General features: G+C 44.7%; 1 protein-coding gene and 1 long non-coding RNA gene across 3 annotated transcripts in view; one reads left to right on the top strand and one right to left on the bottom strand.

The window, feature by feature from the left end:
* Nucleotides 1-6,496, bottom strand: part of LOC142073230 (uncharacterized) — a 77,045-nt gene extending 70,549 nt beyond the window's left edge. The window contains exon 1 of the long non-coding RNA XR_012669996.1: nucleotides 6,362-6,496. This is a non-coding gene — a long non-coding RNA (uncharacterized LOC142073230). The remainder of the gene's footprint in view (nucleotides 1-6,361) is intronic.
* LOC125642670 (vascular endothelial growth factor receptor kdr-like) overlaps nucleotides 1-18,828 on the top strand; it is a 184,419-nt gene that overhangs the window by 119,063 nt on the left and 46,528 nt on the right. For both annotated transcript variants that reach the window (XM_048864348.2, XM_048864349.2), the window contains exons 12-16: nucleotides 3,492-3,600; nucleotides 11,684-11,977; nucleotides 15,308-15,454; nucleotides 17,521-17,646; nucleotides 18,433-18,539. In XM_048864348.2, coding sequence (XP_048720305.2) covers nucleotides 3,492-3,600; nucleotides 11,684-11,977; nucleotides 15,308-15,454; nucleotides 17,521-17,646; nucleotides 18,433-18,539 — 783 coding nt within the window. The remainder of the gene's footprint in view (nucleotides 1-3,491; nucleotides 3,601-11,683; nucleotides 11,978-15,307; nucleotides 15,455-17,520; nucleotides 17,647-18,432; nucleotides 18,540-18,828) is intronic.

Raw genomic sequence — 18,828 nt, forward strand, 5'->3', positions numbered from 1 at the left:
CTCAGCAGAGAGCACGGTATTCTAGCTGAAAAGATCTGTTCAGAGAAAAATAGGATAAAAGTTTGGATCCAGCAGATGACAACATGGTCGGGATACTTCTACTCCTCGTACAATTTTCCAGGTCTGTCCATGCCTGTTGAATACCTTAAGCATAGAAATTATGAGATGGAGAGGACTCACTGGATCATTTAGCTCTTCCCTGCAAGCAATGTAGGATCATTCCATCAGAATATCCTTCAGTGCTTTGTCCCCAGTTCTGTTTTAAATGTCCCAACTGATAGGTCTTCTCCACCTCACTTGAGATATGACTCCAATCTACTAGGCTTCACTGTTAGGCCTCTGTTCCCCTATGTTAGCCTTATGTTTTCATTTGCTCAGTTTCATCCCACTCCCCACACTCACCCTCCTTTTGCACATTTTTCTTGTGCATTACAATTATTTTAAATTCAAAAGGGATGGCAACAGTCCCCTAATCTCCACCTGTGGTTCAAGGCCAAGCACAGACATATTTAATGGTGGTGATGTTTGTTCAGCCTGTTGGTTTTTTTTTTAACTATCTAGAATAACAGCTGATGAACATCTGTGGAAACATCTGCATTGTGTATGAAATGATTTTTTTTAACCCTCGGGGTTAATAGGGGTTACTTGTCCACGGAACCTGTTTGCCGAGTTTGTCCATGGCTACTTCAAAAGCAGATCCCAGTACTGGCTTCCTAACCACTCTATTCAGGTTCAGCCAGGTATATGTTGCTGAGTGAAAGACAAACCTGTCTGATTTTACTACGGGAGGGGCTGAGGGATTTGTGCAAACTTGTTAACACCCCTTGTGGAATATTTGTGTGTTCCAGAGCATCATTTTATTGGAAACTGAAACAAGATTAGGGCAGTCTGGCAACTGAGAACTTTATTTAAGATGCTGCAAAGATAATTGGACTCCTGATCTCAGAGATTTACCCAGAAGCATAAAGCCAGAGTGAAAAGCTGATGCATAATGGTTTCAAGGGATTCATCTTATTAAATAAAATCACTTTGAAGTCTTCATTTCCCCCACTGAAATCCTATGCATTTCTCTGCTGAATGCTGCTGTTGTGAAAGCCACTTTTTGGAGGGCTTCTTGAGGTGCTCTTTCTAAGACAAGACACTAAACTGAGGACTTATCTGCCATATCTAGATGAGTATACTGCACTTATCACCATGGTACCTGAGGGCATTATATGCAAACAAGGAAATCTATTACTCTCTCTCTCCTTCCTTCAGTAAGATTTCCCCAAGAAATTCCCCCAAATTGGAAGAATGGGGAATGTTTCCCCACTCCTCCAATCACCTTCACATCTAAGTACTTCCTTGATAAATGACATCTGCATAGCAAGGCTTCTAGTTATCTTCTCTTCTCCTTTCCCTGCTATCAGGGTTTTCCTTGGGATATAGACTAAATTTTTTAAATCCTGTATTCTTGACCAGCAAGTGGACAGTAAGATCTCATGGCAGTTTTCAGAGGCATAGGGTTGTTTCTCTTGGTGCTCTTGCCAAATTCCTCTAGGGATAATTACATTCTGCCTACCTGCAACCTCTCCCCTGCCATTTTAACGGGCTACCTAGTATTCTCCTTGACTTCCAGTGCAGAACTGACATGCAGTGAGGCTGTGAGCTGTCAAACAGCTGTCCAATTTCATCTCAGAGGTTGCTGACTCGCAGTCCTGACTGCAGCAATTCCTGCACAAATCGTTTGGGAGATTAAAAAAACCTATATAAATATAAGCTCTGATAATAATACAGATGATATTGGTCCAGTTCAGCAAGTGCTTAATGTTAAATCAAAGTGTTCAAGTACTTTGCAGAATCAGGGCCATTATTAAGTGTTATAGTGGGGGGAGGGGGAGGACTGGTAGAAAAAATGTACAAAAAATGTTCCCTCTTTGGTGCAATTTCATTCCCATGAAATGGCTGTTGACACATCAGAAATGAAGTGCAGTGGCAGCATTTGGGGGCTCACTACTGTTCCTGTGTTGGAGGCCAGGGGAACTGGATTTTTCCCCTGGTTTTGCTTAACTACAGCACAGTATGTCCCCATGAGAAACAAAGACACTTTTTCATTTACTTGTTCTTATGCAGAGGTGAACTGTAAAATTCACATGGGATCAAACCTTTGAATCTCATTTCCCTACAGGATTTAAAGCAACAAAGCTCAGAAAATCTTAAGCAACTCACTGAAAATACATCCCACCCTGCTCCAACCACAGGCAAGGTGAAACTTTATGAGGAGAAAAGGAATGTCTTGTGTGTATTTAGTTTAGGATATTAAAAAGAAAATCCTGAGATGCTTTTCTACACATCAAAGCACTCCGAGAGAAGGCCAAAAGGCCAGGGGGAGTGCTATAAGTTCTGGCTCTCAAACTCGTTAAAAGGGACTTCAAGGAAAGTGATATTTGTTCCAAATGTGTGTTTTGAGATCCTCAGGTGAAAAACTCCAGAGAAATGCAAAGTAATCTTGCAGGAGCATCTCAGTTGTAAGGGGTTCAGCACCTTGCTAGCAGTACCAATGAAATATCCAGAAATAAGATGAGACCAGCTGACTTTTCCTAATGATAGTGTGATGTTGCATCATGATGACCCAGAGCCATGAGACAATCCGTTTGTTCAGAAGGGCATGTATCAAAGCGGAGCAGCATAGAGAGATCTCCAGAAACACAAGACAATAAGAATGGACTTGAACTTGGCCCACATCTCCGACTGAACCATTGAAAGAAGTTCTTCCCCACCAATGCTGAAAGAGTCCCCTCCATTTGAAATCCAGCTTGCTGTCCTAGCAATGTCTTCTGGGTTTTCTGCTAGTGTCTTCTACATTTCACAAATTCTGATATTTTCCTCGGGGTCAGAGGAGAGACCTGTTGTGTTGAGGCAGCCTCTGACCCAAGGAATCCCTACAAGAACAAACTAAACCTCATCAAAGACAGGGCCAAGTACTTTCCTGCCCCAGGGGAACATACCTCTCAACTGACCTCATTTCAAGGGACATCACCCATTTTTAGGTTCAGAGTTACCTAATGTCCACACAAAGTTTGGCATCCTCTCCTTGTTGAAAATTATTTACAGCAGAAATAAAGAATCATGAATGTGAGGTTGTTGGAAAAGTTATTGGCACTGAATAAACGAGAAGCCCTGTATTTTCAGGTTCTTGCATGAATTTTTCTTTTGTGTCTATGTCCCACAGGTGTGTTGCAAAGAGAAGCCCTGTCTGTAGGGGGAGGAAGTAAAGGGGAGGAGTTGCTGGGGTTGGGAAAGGGAAGTGCACTGACTGAGATAAACGGAGATGGAGAAAAACATTTGCCCGGTGCTGGGCTTCATTCATTAATAGTGATTCCTTTGCTAATTGTAGTTTTTCTACCATAAAATATAACACTTTCATCTACTGCATTTATCGCCCTTTCCCACTGCCCCACTATGGATCCACTAAAAACAAACCCCTTTCTTTTTCTCCCTTTGCTTGGCAGATCATAAGCAAGTTGACTACAGAACATAGCAATGCATCAGGGATCTATTACTGTGTGGCTTCAAACAAGATTGGTAAAGAGGAGAGAAGCATCAAGTTCTATGTCTCAGGTAAATAACAGGCTGCACAGATGATGGGTGCTTGCTTTATAAAAGCTTGGTTGCACTGTTTTATCTATCTCAGGATTTCATACCATTGCCCATCACCACCGAATCCAAGCAATTTCCATGTAGTATCAATGGCAATAGCAAAGTCCCTAGTGGACTTCATGGGGTCTCCGGCACCTAGGTGTCAAATTAGCCCTTTCCTACAATGGTGCAATCCCATTGGAGTCAATGAGGTTTGCAAAGATAAGCAAGGGCCATATCTGGACCTGACCCAATCCCACAGTTGTAGTTAGAAAGTTTTTCTTAACGTCTAATGTCTAATTAAGGGGACTGAACTGGATGACTTCTTGAGGGCTCTTCCAGCCCTAGATTTCTATGATTCTATATTATTTCTCCAAATAACACAACTCCAAACCCATATCCGTTTAATCTGTTAGTGTAGAATCCCTTAGCAGTGAAATCAGAAGGTTTTACACCCTGGCATATTTGTCCAAATGTCCAGGCATATTTGTCCAAATGTTTAAACAAATGAATCTTAACTGTGCATCCTCCCTTCTGAGTTCCCTTTCTGGACACACTCTACCAGCAGGAATTTACACGGAAATGGCAAATTTTAAACAAATATTGCAGACGCTTCATATAAAGCAAATGTCAAATTCTCAACCGTTCATATTTGCACCGGGAAATGGATACGAAGAGTGAAGCTCTCCTGTCAGGGAATGCAGACACACAGTGTGACTTGTTCATGCAAAACAACTCAGTTGCTGAGTGTTGAATACAAACAGCATATTGCTCGGGAAGGAGCTACAGGCACAGTAGTCATTCATGGAACTCATCCAGGAATAATTCCAAACAACAGATGTCCCTGAAAGCATCGCAGTCTGCCCAGGATCACAAGAAAAGGCAAAACTCACTGAAGAAACTATCCAGCATGAATCCTTCACGCAGTTCCAGCTACACTGCAGTAATAGCCCTACACACTGCAGGGACTCTTGTACACTGTGTCGTTTAGGACCATGCCTGTAAAGTATATCAGTAATTTTTTAAATAAGGGTAAGAAGGAATGTGTGCATCAAACCTCACTGCCAATCTTGTTACCTGGTGGCATGCAGGGGCCATAACAGGACGGCTATGTCCCCCCGGCGTATTTCTCCAATGCAGGAGCAACATAAGGCCAATATATGCAGCCCTACAAGACCCTTCTGCACAGGCCCCCGGCACTGGGGGTTGTCAGGGGTGGGAATAGGTTAGAGGTGATCAGAGTCTAAGTTCCCTCTAAGCTGCATGGCCACGCAGCTGATTATTAAGCACCGCGCAGGCACTCAGGGCTGCGGCGGGGAGAGATGCTTTTCCCCAAGCTCTGGACCTCCCGTGGCACCCCTCCCACAGTCCTGACCCAGCCCAGCCCTGAACCTGTCGCGGCCAGGGGACAGGCACCTCTCCTCCAGGCCCAACCCAACCTGGCCTGGACTTGCCGCAGCTGGGGGAGAGGCGCCTCTCCCCCACCAGCCCTGGTGCTGCTGTTGTGAGAGAGAGGGGGGAGGAATCCTCTCTCCCCACCATAGCCCCGGGGAGCCCCACTGCACCCTGGGCTGCGGCGGGGAGAGATGCTTTTCCCCAAGCTCTGGACCTCCCGTGGCACCCCTCCCACAGTCCTGACCCAGCCCAGCCCTGAACCTGTCGCGGCCAGGGGACAGGCACCTCTCCTCCAGGCCCAACCCAACCTGGCCTGGACTTGCCGCAGCTGGGGGAGAGGCGCCTCTCCCCCACCAGCCCTGGTGCTGCTGTTGTGAGAGAGAGGGGGGAGGAATCCTCTCTCCCCACCATAGCCCCGGGGAGCCCCACTGCACCCTGAACCCCTCATCCCCAGCCCCACCCCAGAGCCCTCAGCCCCTCTCAGCCCAACCCTCTGCCCCAGCCCTGAGCCCCTCATCCCCGGCCCCACCCCAGAGCCCTCACCCCCAGCCGGAGCCCTCAGCCTCCCTCCCCCACAACCATCTGCCCCAGCCCTGAGCCCCCTCCCATACTCCAAACTCCTCGGCCCCACCCCGCCACATGAATTTTGTTATGTACACCAATATGTGTACATAACACCTCACACATCACCTCCATATTGGTGCACATAACAAACTCCATTCTGCACATGGATGGGGAAAATTAGAGGGAACACTGGCTCAGAGTGCTCTGTGTTCCAATAATTTCTGGTCTAGGGAAAAGACTCTCCCTCCTCCTAGGATGCTCTTCTGAGAGAGACAGCACAGATCTCAGAAGTCCCAGAAACAGCCCTGTCGGGCTGGAGATCAGTTATTAATTATACACTTACCACTGCCATATATGAACCTTCATGTAGGCTTCATTCTGCTCTGAGCAGTGCCAGATATTATGTTTGGATGGGTTTCTCAATGATCAAATCAGTCTGTTCCCATTGCTATTCCACCCACAATGCTTTTTAATACTCTCCATCCTCTACTAAAACCAATTTTGTGGCTGCTCAATGTGGGAAATACAAGTGGAACAAGATGAGGTTCAAAGGGTGGCAGCCACCCATGGGCCTGTTAGTGGTAAAAACCTTTCACCCCACTAATGAAGCTGTTTTGTCCACAGAGACGTTTGTTAGACAACTTGGCAGAAAGGTTAGTTTTCTCTGGAGCAGTTGGAAGTTTTATATTTCAAACCTTCTTTTAATTTTGTTTGAGGCCAATATTTTTCCATACAGGGAGCAAACGTTTAAGGCACCCATTTTTAACAGTCAGGAATAACTTACCAAGGGTTGCGGTGGATTCTCCATCACTGGAAATTGAATGAAGAGTGCGTGGGGTTTTTTCCTCTAAAAGATATGCGGTAGTTCAACCACTGTTATGGGATGTGAAGCAGGAATTAATTCAAGGAAGTCCGATGGCTTGTGTTATGCAGGAGGTGAGACTATATGATCACAATGGTCCTGTCTAGCCTTAAAACCTAAGAAAGCTGAACTTTGACTTCTACATTGAAAGGAGTTTTGACTTGGTAATAAATTTCTCTAAAGAAAAATGGAAAGAGAGAGAGAACAGCCCAGAAGGCATTTTATATTAACATTCCAGAGACAATGTGACATGAGCCCTCGTTATCCATGTGCTGCTTACATCAAACCATGTAGGGTTATTCCCATCACAAAATTGTCTTCTTTCCATCTGAAATATACCAGATCATGAACAGGGCTAGGAGAGACATTCTCACCCCTAAAGGGAAGCATATGAGTTCCATGCCATCCTGGGAGAAGGAGAGACATTAAAAGATAGCAACCGACTCACATAAATCAGATGTTTAAGGAAGAATGATGACATTTATGGATCACAAGTAAACTGAATCTTGCTAAATGCAGACAGCACAGTCCCTAAAGTGGAATTGTTTAGATTCCATTGGTAAAATATTACCAAGTCTGACCTGCAGCTTTGTCTCTTGGTGGGATGATCCTTTGCTGAGAGGTGCATGTGACTCCATCAAAGAGGCCAGTCCCCTTGCAGATGTCAGAAGAGCAACAACTCTGGGCCTGATTCACATATAGAAAAACTCTGCCCACCTTCCATACTGTGCAAGGCTGACAAAGAAGGAAATGTACAATTTTTCCCATCTTTTGTGGAATAGACATGTCTGGGTTTTGGATTCGCAGGCTCCTAAGACGCTGGAGAAATCACATGGAGAGTTGCCTCGCCATCTAGTCCCAAAGCTGGAGGGAGAGACTGAGATGGTTTGTGAGATATGCCTGGGGTATCCATAATCACAGGGACCACAGCAGTTATTTGCATATAAGGCTGGTCCTGATTATGGACACTTGACTGCAGGTGGAGAAGGAGAGTATCTTGTACATCAGACGGAGCTATGTCTAAATGCTAGGTCAATATTACATCCTATGAAAACAGGTCATGATCTGCCGCACACTGTAAGGTTTTAGTCTTTCCGACATGTTACAGCACCCTGCAGAACGAGACGTAGGGCAAAAGACAACATCCAATTTTTAGCAGTCAGGCTGCTGAGTGTGATGCAGCCAGAATCTGAGGCTTGATGACACTGGCTGGAATCAGGGTTTGAAAGTACACCGGGATGATGGATGGGCCTTTGTGAAGAGAGCAGAAGATTTAACAGAATTGATCCCAGCCACCCAAAGTCTAGCGCCTGCTCAGCTTCCATTTGTAGAGCTCGGTGGTTAATCCAACCACTAGCGAGCACAAAAATCTTGAACTCTCATTATCTCTTATTGTCCTATGTGAAATGACTTGATGAATCTCAAGCCACTTTCAAATGAACAAGTAACCAAACCTCCTCCAAACTGGGGCCAGTTGGGTTCCTTGTTGAGAGTCCTTGCCAAGGAACCAAGTACAGAATGAGCCATGGAGACCGAACTCCCCTCTTGCTCTAGAGATAGTCCTTTCAGGTCAGGGTTGAAGTGTTTTGGCCATGCAGTGTAATGGGGAATAATGGGGAAACCTGCACATCGTTGTCCAGACTGCACCTGTTCTGGGTGAAAATATAATACTTCAGACTCCAGGGCCGCCAACCTGGCACTTTCACCAACATTAAATTCATTTCAGAAAGGAAAGAAAACTCGCCCTTTGACCTATTGCAATATCAGATTAATTCATTTGTCCTTCTACGGGCAGGTGCCTACAGAACTCACAGAGACACTGGAAATAGCACTGAAAGCTACTTTTAATATGTTTCATGGCCAGCAGAATACATTTCATTGCAGGGAGGTTGGGCATTACTCTAAAACCAAACCATATAAGGGGGCCATCTTTAAAGGGAAAATGATATCAGTAGATGGCAGAGCTATACCTTCTTTAGGCTCTTCCTGCAGGTGTCCTGGCTGCTTTGCCCAAGTAAAGCACTCACAGTACTTTGTGATAATTAGGAATGTCCTGTCCTAACTCTTACTCCAGTTTTTACATTCTACTTAGTTAAATCCCCCATACAGTTTCAATAAGATATCAGATTTGTCTTCAGTTTATACTGTCTACCCCAGTTTTGACACCTAGTTGCCCCATAGTAATATTTTGCATTGGGAAGATGCTATATGGTCAATATATCAAACCTTTAGGACTGCCTCACCACTGGTCAGGGACACCCACTGGAAGTAACTACTTTGGAATCTGTTGTAACACGAGAGGAGCAAATATCAGAAATTCCTGTTCTGAGAAGTCTCTTGCCTTTAGTCTCTGGTCTGCAACTTGGGCACGTCAACCACATACCACCCCATATGCATTGAGAACTTACAATCGAGCCCTATGTGTTTGTATAGCATCCAGCAAAATGGGACTTCAACCTGGCTGACATCTCTGTGTGCTCCTGCATTCAATATTAATAATAATTAATAATAAATAAACAATAACAACAGCTCCTCCTCCACCCTTATCTGGCTGTAACAAGAATGCAGAAAAATGGAGTGAACGATCTCTACTCGAAAGAAAATATTCTATGTCAGACATCAGATAAGAATCTGCTGTCAAATACTGTAATGCTTTAGGAATTGGACAATTCTACAAATGTTTGCCACTATCAATTTGCTCATTCCTGACATGTTTACAGGCCACATGAAAAGATCTGTGTTGCTTCAGATTGTCAGGCTCACCCCCTCTCTTGCTCTTTCTGCACTCTCTATGGCTGACAGGAGGCGTCTCCGCTATCCTGACAGGCTCAGACATGGAATTTGGGACACAGCAGAAGTTTTAAATTATATACATTATTGTGCAAAGCACAGGAAATTAAAACCAATTAATTCCTTGTAAATACAAATGGTACCAGACTTCCCTTTTGATTTATGCTGACATTTTACCTTCCCCCAATGGTGCATTCCCAATTGTGTTAGGGAATCCCGCACAACTGGAGTGAGTATCGCTACTACTAGCCCATAATACAATACAGAAGACAAATGTGCAGAGACCGCTGATAAAAGAGAAAAGGCCACGTGGTTGGTTCTTACAGGAGACTTATTAGGTGTCTTATAAAATAGTGTCTGTTCAGAGAGAAGACATTAATTACATCTTAGGTTCAGGATTGTGAACGCTTAGTAGTCTAGAGATGGACTAAACTGTAACATTCTTTCAAAACTTAAATTCCTCCCTAGACAAGGGAGGAGAAAGGGGAGAGAGAGAAAGAGAGAAACTTTTTTTCTTTCCACTGTACCTAAAAATCAATAAATATTCTATCAGAGCAGATAGAGCTTCTTGAAAGGCTAATGAGATGGAAGAAAATAACAGAAGTCCCAGCTAAAAATATTCAAAATGCTAACTAAAAAAATGTCAGCAGAAGAAACAGAAAGTAAAACAACCCAACGCTGTGCTCCCAGAATGTTAAGTTAGTAGAAAAACATGCATGTGAAAAGTTCATTTGGGAGGCTAGAAAACTGAAAATGATTTTAGCTCAGAAAAAGGCACAGTTTAAGAAGAACTCAAGGCTCACCCAGGAAATGCCTCAAACCTCTGTGCGGGTTTCCAGCTAGCACTCCCCGCCCTAGACAGTGCATACCCAAAACCTTCTAATTCCAGCCACCATGGAGGAAGAGATTCCCCCCACCCCCAGTCACTCAGTGGAATTCACCCTGTGGAAAAAGTAGAACTTTAAGGCTCTAATACTGCAAAGTCTCTCCACAATCAATGGCCATTTTCTTCATTTCACAAATGCAAAAGACCTAAGTGCTGAGATGTAAAGCTGGCATCCTGACCACTTGTGACAATGATTTCCTCTTGACAGTTACATTTTGAGACCAATCAGCCAGCTTTTAATCCATTTAATGTGGGCCATGTTAATTAAAAAATTAGAATTATATATATGTGGCAGATTGGGTATTTCTCAACTGTGGAGCGTGTCATGCTGTTAAGTGCAGTAGTTGCTCCTCCTACACTAAGTTCTGTCATTGCCAAAGTGCTGTCTGTTACATCCTAATTATTAGGAGGCCTTTAATGAATAGTTACAGAGCAGCATTAAAGCAAAGAACAAGCAGCTTTATTGCAAACATTCATCCTTGCTGGAGGACTATATAGAATGGACACTCCCTAATTGTCCTGTCCCAGCATATGCTGGGTCTTAAGGAAAATCTGGAAGGGAGTCTTCAGAGATCTCCACTTCATTTGCTCCAAAATCCTGATCTGCCAGATAGAAGGAGATCATTCCAGAGCCAACTGAGTTTATTATTAATGGGCCCCAATTGTGAAAGTAAGGCTCTGGGATGGACAGGTCATTGGAAATAGAATAAAAGGGAGGCGAGGAGACCATGTTTCCCACACTCCAGTTCTCTGGTGGCTCACACAGAGGGTGAGGATAATGTCTTGGGGTTAAACCGCTGAGTCCTTACTCAGAAACAACTTCTTTTGTCTTCAGTGGGATTCACATTGGCACTTAGCCAGTGGAAGTTTTGTCTGGAGTAAAACACAAAAAAGGTAAGGACCCAAGGATTCTGTCACAGATGAACTGGCTTCATACCTCCTGATATTTCTTTATTTGAGTCTATTAAAAGTTAAAGCTGCAAGGATTTTTAAATCATCTGTTCAGTGACCAAATAAATACCCCTTGAGGCAGATGTGACGAAGACAAATATTGGTATAGTAGAAATAAAGGAGGTTTCTAGGGTTGGGGAGATTGTGGAATTGTAGAGAAAGCCAATGTTACCTGTGAAGAACAATAATATGAGTGGGTTTTTTTTACTCTGATAAAACAATATCTTGTGGCTTTGACTGTAGACAGAGGGAAAGCATCTCAAGCGTGCATATCAGTCTGCATGGAGAGCGGTCTCGCTTGATTACAAGTTAGCTTGATTAGCCTCAGCGCATTAACTAATTCTACACATCATTTTAGTTAATTACTGATTGTGTAGTTCTTAGTACACTCAGGGCCAAACTATGAAAGGCTCATGGACCAGGCAGTGAACACATATTTACCCAATTTGCAAGCACAAATGCTTGTTTGCATGTGCAATTGCAGGCTTTTGGGGTTGCATTTTTCTGGCTCATCCCATTGTGTTGGTCTTTGAAATTTGGCCCTCAAGGTGAAAACAAGCAGCCAAAAATCCTCTCAGTTGTGCTTTCATTCCAGGTGTGTTTTCTCTTTCCCCTAGATGTAAAATCGGGTCTGCAGACAGACCGACCGATCACCACCATTGTTGGGAGTGATGTTCAGCTGACCTGCAGAGCCTCCAGATACATTTACAATCACCTGGCATGGTACTACCCCTCCGCACAGGTCGTGCCTGCCAGCTTCATGCAGGAGCAAATTGACAAATACTCCATTTCCTTGACACTGGCCATTAGTAACGTCACAAAGGAACACGCTGGATGGTACAAGTGCAGCGCTCAGAATCGACACAACAGCACGGAAGTGCAAGAACAGCACACCCAGCTCAACGTTAAAGGTAGGCCTTGTTGTCTGAAAACAACAACTAAAGGTACTATGAGCAGGGTGCTGAGCATCTGCCATGCCCACCGATGTCCTTGGGAATGGCAGGTGCTCAGGATCAGTCAGGTATTGCCTGGATGTATTTTTCTGTTGTGTTAACAGTTGACTACAATGACCTCTACACATGTAGCACCTTTCATCGGAAAGGATCCCAAATGGCTTTACAGATCTCTAAGACCTGATTTACAAACCGTGGGCCAAATCCTGAGCTGGTGCAAATCATCATAGCTCCATTGAATTTGATCGAGCTACACTGATTTCCATCCATTGAGACATGGCCCTGTACATGCAGGAATTATTTAGCCCATATGCGCCACGCCCCTGACATGCTGCAGCTATTTGACAGTGCACAGCAGTGCCTAAGCACCATAGCTTAGGATAGGTTGGCCACTTGAGACAACAAGGGAGAACTGGTTGAGCCTGGCGTTTGCAGTACTGAACGGGGCACCTGACCAGAGCACCAGCCCCGTTCCCATGCAAAGTGCTGTGGCATCTTCAGTCACCACATGCAGCGACTACAGCAGCATCATGTCCTCCTAACTCCACGCTGGGGTGTTGATTTAGTGCAGACTCAGAAGAACGAGCACCACCTACCATCTTGCCAACCCCACCAGCATGTCCCTTGGGTGGCCCACCCAAGGTCTGTCATGCTTTGGTAAAACATCCAATGAGATTACATCCCATGATGATTACCACGGTTATATGTAACATGAATAAGATTAGAAGTACTAGTGGCACCTTAGAGACTAACAGTTTATTTGAGCATAAGCATCCGATGAAGTGAGCTGTAGCTCACGAAAGCTCATGCTCAAATAAATGTGTTAGTCTCTAAGGTGCCACAAGTCCTCCTCTTCTTTTTGCGGATACAGACTAACACGGCTGCTACTCTGAAACCATGAATAAGATTTAGGCCCGTCAAATGTAATTGCAAAGGACATTGGCCAGGAGCATGGAATCGAAGGGTATTCACTCTTTACATTTAAAGCAATAGCAGGTTTTTCTTTTCTGTATCTTGACTCCAAGAACCTCTCTCTTTAAATTTAGTGTCAATAATAAATATTACAGAGCTCAGTGTCCTTGCTATCTGTGGCTATCTAAAGACGACAGGCTGGAATCTTGTCCCAGTTTTACACCAGCGTAAGCCCACTAATTTCAGTGGAGTTTCTCCTGATTTATACTCGTGTGAGTATGGGCAATCAGGCCTCAGACTTCTAAGAAGGAGGCGGTACCAGCAGAAGGGTTGTGAGGCCCCAGGTATTCTCATCTGTCTTCTAGCGGAGAACAAAAAGCATGGAACAGAAGTGGAGCATGGGGGAGACCCTAAGCAAACTGTGCCTACCCATGTAGTGGAGAGCACAGTTATTCACAGGAAGTTTGAGTGTGATCCCGAAGTTAGGTTCTGCACTTAGATTATTGCGAGAGACAGACAGGGACAGACATGCTGCAGTAAGCCCCTGCCTGGTAAGGACCAGCCCATATTGTGCTAGCTACACATGTCATGGTTAAGTAAAGCTGTTACTAGCAGTTTCAATGCAGTGTCCTTCATGAGTGCAGACAGAGACATTATCATGAGATTTACAAACACGCATGCAGACACAGAGAGAGAAAGACGGAAAAAATTCTCACCCACACTATAGCTAGCGCTGTTCTGATGCCTGCGTGGGCAGTGCCTTGGTGACTTATTAAAACAATAAATCAATGCATCGCTCTTCTCTTTCCAATGGCCCAAGGGGGGAAAGAGACTATGACTCCTTCTGTCATTTCCTGTACTGGCCTTTCCCCCATAACTAGTGTCCTTACCACCCTTCACAACAACCAGATGTGCAGACACCGAGTCCTTTTCTGCACATTGCATTCAAGCAATTCACTTTCTTTTCCCCTTGCAGATATTTTTGTTCACTTAGTCAGATTTCCACCTACACAGACACCTACACACAGTGGCAGGGGGATGGGGGGAACAACAGCTAGGCTATTAGTACACATACAGAAGAGCTGGGATTTTGAACATGTCTTTCTGTGAGTTACCAGTTGCTTCTTATTTGTCTGTAGTGGCTGGGAGGCAATTCATCCTGAGAGCATGCTACATGAGCACACTTTCCCCAAAACATTTCTCCTCCCACTATAGAAAACCAGCCATGAAGCCTTTCAATGTCCCTTTCCGATTCTGCGTGTATTGGATCTTCCTCTTTATCCTATGCGCACTGGCTATTCTCCATGTTTCAGGCTGTTTTTTACAGCGTACTCTGGGCTTTGTTCTCTGGGGTCCTGCACCTTTTGCAGTCGTTGACAGCAGTGTAAAATGAATATGAAGTGTGGGTAAAGCGCTTTCGTGCTGAACTTTGCAGTGGTGTAAATGACTGCACACAAGGTACTGGGCAACAGAGACTCCTAGCATTTTCCTCTCTTTTCTTTGCTCCTTTCTTTACGCTCCCTTTGTGTGTTTTTGCTCTGCCCCCAACCTGATCCTTTGTTTGTTCACAGGGACTAAGTAACATTCAACTCTGAGTGAAACTTAGTCCTGGTCTACACGGGGGGGGGGCGGAAGGGGAAGGGATTGATCTAAGTTACGCAACTTCAGCTACGTGAATAACATAGCTGAAGTCGACGTACTTAGATCGACTTACCGTGGTGTCTTCACCGCAGTGAGTCGAATGCTGCCGCTCCCCCATTGACTCCGCCTGCGCCTCTCGCAGAGCTGGAGTACAGAAGTCAATTTATCGCGTCTAGACTAGACACAATAAATCGATCCCCGCTGGATCGATCACTGCCGGCCGATCCAGCGGGTAGTGTAGACGTACCCTTAGTGGGTTTGAAATTCAGCAAAATGAATTTGCCCATTCCTAATGAAAGACATGCTCTGTTTGTTGGTTTTGCTCACTACACACCTTTTTCATTAATAAACCTTTCTGCAGCCAACACATTAGGGCAAGGCCTTTATGTGCCGATGAAAATGTAAGTCTTTAGAAGATGCCTCCTTAAGGCCAGGTCTACACTATAGCTTTACATTGGTATAATTACATCGCTCAGGGGTGTGAAAAACCCACTCCCCTGAGTGATGCTCTTATACCGACCAAAGCCCCAGTGTAGACAGGGCTATGCTGACAGGAGGGCTTCTCCCATCAACATAGCTACCACCTCTCTGGGAGGTGGATTAACTGTGCCCATGGCAGAGGTTCTCCCGTAGCTTCTTCACTGAAGCGCCTCCAGGGCAGTTGCGCTGCTGTCGCATTTTAAGTATAGACCTGCCCTCGGGCTGATGGTGTGTTGTTTTCCTTTGTGAATGCAGCAAAGGCAGTGCCACATATTATGCAGAACCTCGCAGACCGGGAGGTTAACGTCAGTGGCAAGATCATGCTGGAGTGCAGAGTAAATGGAACCCCAACGCCTCATATTGCGTGGTGGAAAAATGGCTACCCCATTTCACCTGCTTCAGGTGAGTGTGGACCACAACAGGTGCCGAAAGGGAAACAATGGTAACGTGTTCACAGATTTGCAAGCCGTGTTGGTCCTGGATTCTCCCCTGCCTGGCATTTGGTGGAGTTGTTAACAGCAGTGCGTGATGAGTGCCAAATGCTATCAACCCAGGACGCTGTAAATGACTCAGACCACATTATCTACACCTGGCTGCTGATGTGGTTTGCAAATGGGATTACAGAGGCCAAAATAACCAACTAGCTTCAAACCAGTGCTTGATTATACGTGCCCAGTTTTGCACATGCCACTGCTTGTGCCTGCAGAATTGACCATATATGTGCAGAACTGACACTGGCAAGGGAAATCAAGGTGCTGAGCACCCAGCTGCCCATCAGGCATGTCCAAGATGGTTCTTTATGCGTACAAAAAGCAGGGCGCTTCACCGCTTGCTAAGCACTATCTAAAAATGTGAGCCTGAACTGCTGGATGTTCTTAAGGCCTGATCTGGAGCTTGTTGAAGTCAATGGTAGTGTCTCCACTTAGGATCACTTAGCCGGCTGCAGGGCATAATATACTGTGTCTTTATTTCCCTCAGCATAAAACAATGATGAGAAACAGCTGTCAGCTCAGCCAACACACACACGGGCAGTGCTGCCCCAGGCTTGGAATGTTTGCCTGAGCTTGGAATTCTTTCCTGGCCCCTCTATCCTGAAATACCCTTTATGTCATGGAGAAACCAATGTTAGTAACTGGTTCCTCTCACTTTAATTTTGTTTCTTGGGTTAGGAAATCTAGAATCCTCCATAACTCAGATCAGACCGTTCTGAGCAGAAGCTCTTAACAGCTAGTGAAGTTTTATAAATAATTCGAGAGGGACAAGCATGTAACTCATCCAACTGATGAACACATAAAAAATATATCTGAAAAAACCACCCCAGGGTAAATATTTCAGCGCTGTGCATGGTGAGTTATGTGCACAGCTCTTGTTAACAACAACAGAATTCATGGGCAGAACACACTGCAAACTTAAAACCTTTGGACTCAAGGCCCAATGTATTTCCCCTGTTCTGTTAATGGCATCTTCTTAGTAAACCAAATGAGCTTGGAATCGTGTGTCACCGAATCAGAGAAAGTGAAGCTAGCGAAGGCTGAGTTAGGCCACATGTAGGCCATCTCCTCCCTCATGAATGCAAGATTGAGCCAAATAGTGGGTTCTTCAGGGCTTTGTCCCCATTTTAAAAGTCTCAAGAGACAGGGTGCTCATCATTTCCCTTGGGAGGCAGTGCTGTAGTCTTAGACATTGCTGTCTCACTGACATTTAGCCTCAGTTTTCCTTTCCTTCATTGTATCCCGTTATGCCCTAGCCAGGCCACCTTGGATCAATCTACATAATTCCTTTCCCTACTGAGCACTACATTGTGCCAGGTAGGTACAGTCCTCCACAGAGGAGGAGAGGGGTCACTTCTTGGAGAGGCATTGTGCCTCAGCAGGCAATACAGTCGCTCATAAGCTCCAGGTGTGTGGGTGGGGACTCAGTTTGAACTCCTCACCCAGTGAGGTGCAGCCCCTCTGTGCCCCTCCGGCCTGGTCTGAAAAGCATATTGGGTTAATAAGAGAGTTGTATTTAATATGTTCTAATGACATCTCCTCAAATGCAGTGCAACTCTTGGGCTGGGAAGGGCAGAGGCAAATCCTGCTGGGAGTTTTGCAGGTGTAACGGAGAGCAGCATTTGTCCCAGTGAGCTCATTCTGGGCCCAGTCATGCCCCCATTGCCTTCCATGGGAGCAGTATCAGGCTGCATGAATAAAATACACCTGTTCTGCACAGGCTGCAAAGTTGTCACTGTGGAGTTAACATGACAAGTGCATTGAGAGCAGGTGGCCAGGGAGGGGTTTGCAGCATGGTACCGCAAACAAAGATGAATATAACATACCAGCACTAGAAGATCTCTTGTGGCTGCTACTGGAGGTACCAGAGCAGGGCTGCAGTGGCCATTGAGGCCATTTTCAACACAGCTCCTGTTGGACATTCTTTCTTGACAAATATATTCTGCAATCAAATTAAACTGTATCCCTCTAACACAGGAATTTCCATGGAAAATAACACCCTGGTCATCGAACGAGTGAAAAAAGATGATGAAGGCCTCTATGAGTGTAGGGCTTCCAATGAAATGGGCAATGACAGCACTTCAGCATTTATTAAAATACAAGGTGAGTTCACAAGCTCATGCACAAGCTTGGTGAAACAGGCTTAATTTGGGGGAAAGACATTATACAGCCCCCACACCCTCAACCCCCACCCCCACTCCACACACAGATACAGGGCAGGCTTGGATAAAGTAGGAACTGACTTAATCCCTTGCTCAAAACTCAAAGTGAATCCCCTTTGAGGTTCCAGGAAGTTTACATGGTCACATAAAGACATAGGACCTGAAGCAGGTCAATATGTCTTCATGTCTGGAACACCCTGATAACAACTCTATCACAGACACAACATATGCTACACAAAGTGAGATATGGTCAATATAACTTGAATGTTTCATGGGGAATCATATAATACAGAGTTCCTAGCCTTTTCACACTGGAATCTCCTTAAGGTTCCCTCCTATTTAGCCAAGAGTTAGCTGGGACCACCTTCCAATTAGCCATAGGAAAAGAACAGCGTGATTGCAACCCATGACACCTGTTCATGATCCATAGGTTGAGAACCATAGTATCATACTTTGAACACTTAGCATTGATAATATAAAGTAATGGCACTCAGTGGATATCCTGCCCACCTCTGCCAAACCATTGTCTCTGTGTCTCTTGGTTAGAGATGGTTTCCTATATCCTTGCCTACAGCAAGTGAATGAAAAGGCTCCCACCACATGTCATGGCATTTCATGGCTACCATTTTTCTGAAATGAAGCATCGTTGATGGAATTACACGTTTTATTTATTTATTTATAATTTAATTTTCGCACTGAATTTAAATCCGATGCATTTAATTTACAGGCTCTGAAGAAAAGTCCAATATTGAAGTTATCATTTTGGTCTGCACTGGTCTAGCAGCTACCCTTTTTTGGCTTCTTCTGACCCTTTTCATTCGGAAAATGAGAAAAGTAAGAGAGCTTCCATATTGTACATGGAATTGAAATGGACTAGAGCTGAGCTCTGGGCTTGGATCCAGTTAAGACTAAGCTTCAGAGTTCAGGATTGAGGTCGACCTGGGTCGATGGTGACAAAACTGTATGAGCTGTTCTCGTGAAATTTCAGGCCAACATTCCTCTTGATTAATTACTTGACATCTTGTGAGATCAGCTGTACTTATGAGATTTCTGCCATCTTGGTCAGCATCCAATCAGATCAGGAAAACAGGCCCCTTTCTCTTGTGGATCTGACATAGATTCA

This window comes from Caretta caretta, chromosome 9 (genome assembly GCF_965140235.1).
Source record: "Caretta caretta isolate rCarCar2 chromosome 9, rCarCar1.hap1, whole genome shotgun sequence".
NCBI lineage: Eukaryota > Metazoa > Chordata > Testudines > Cheloniidae > Caretta > Caretta caretta.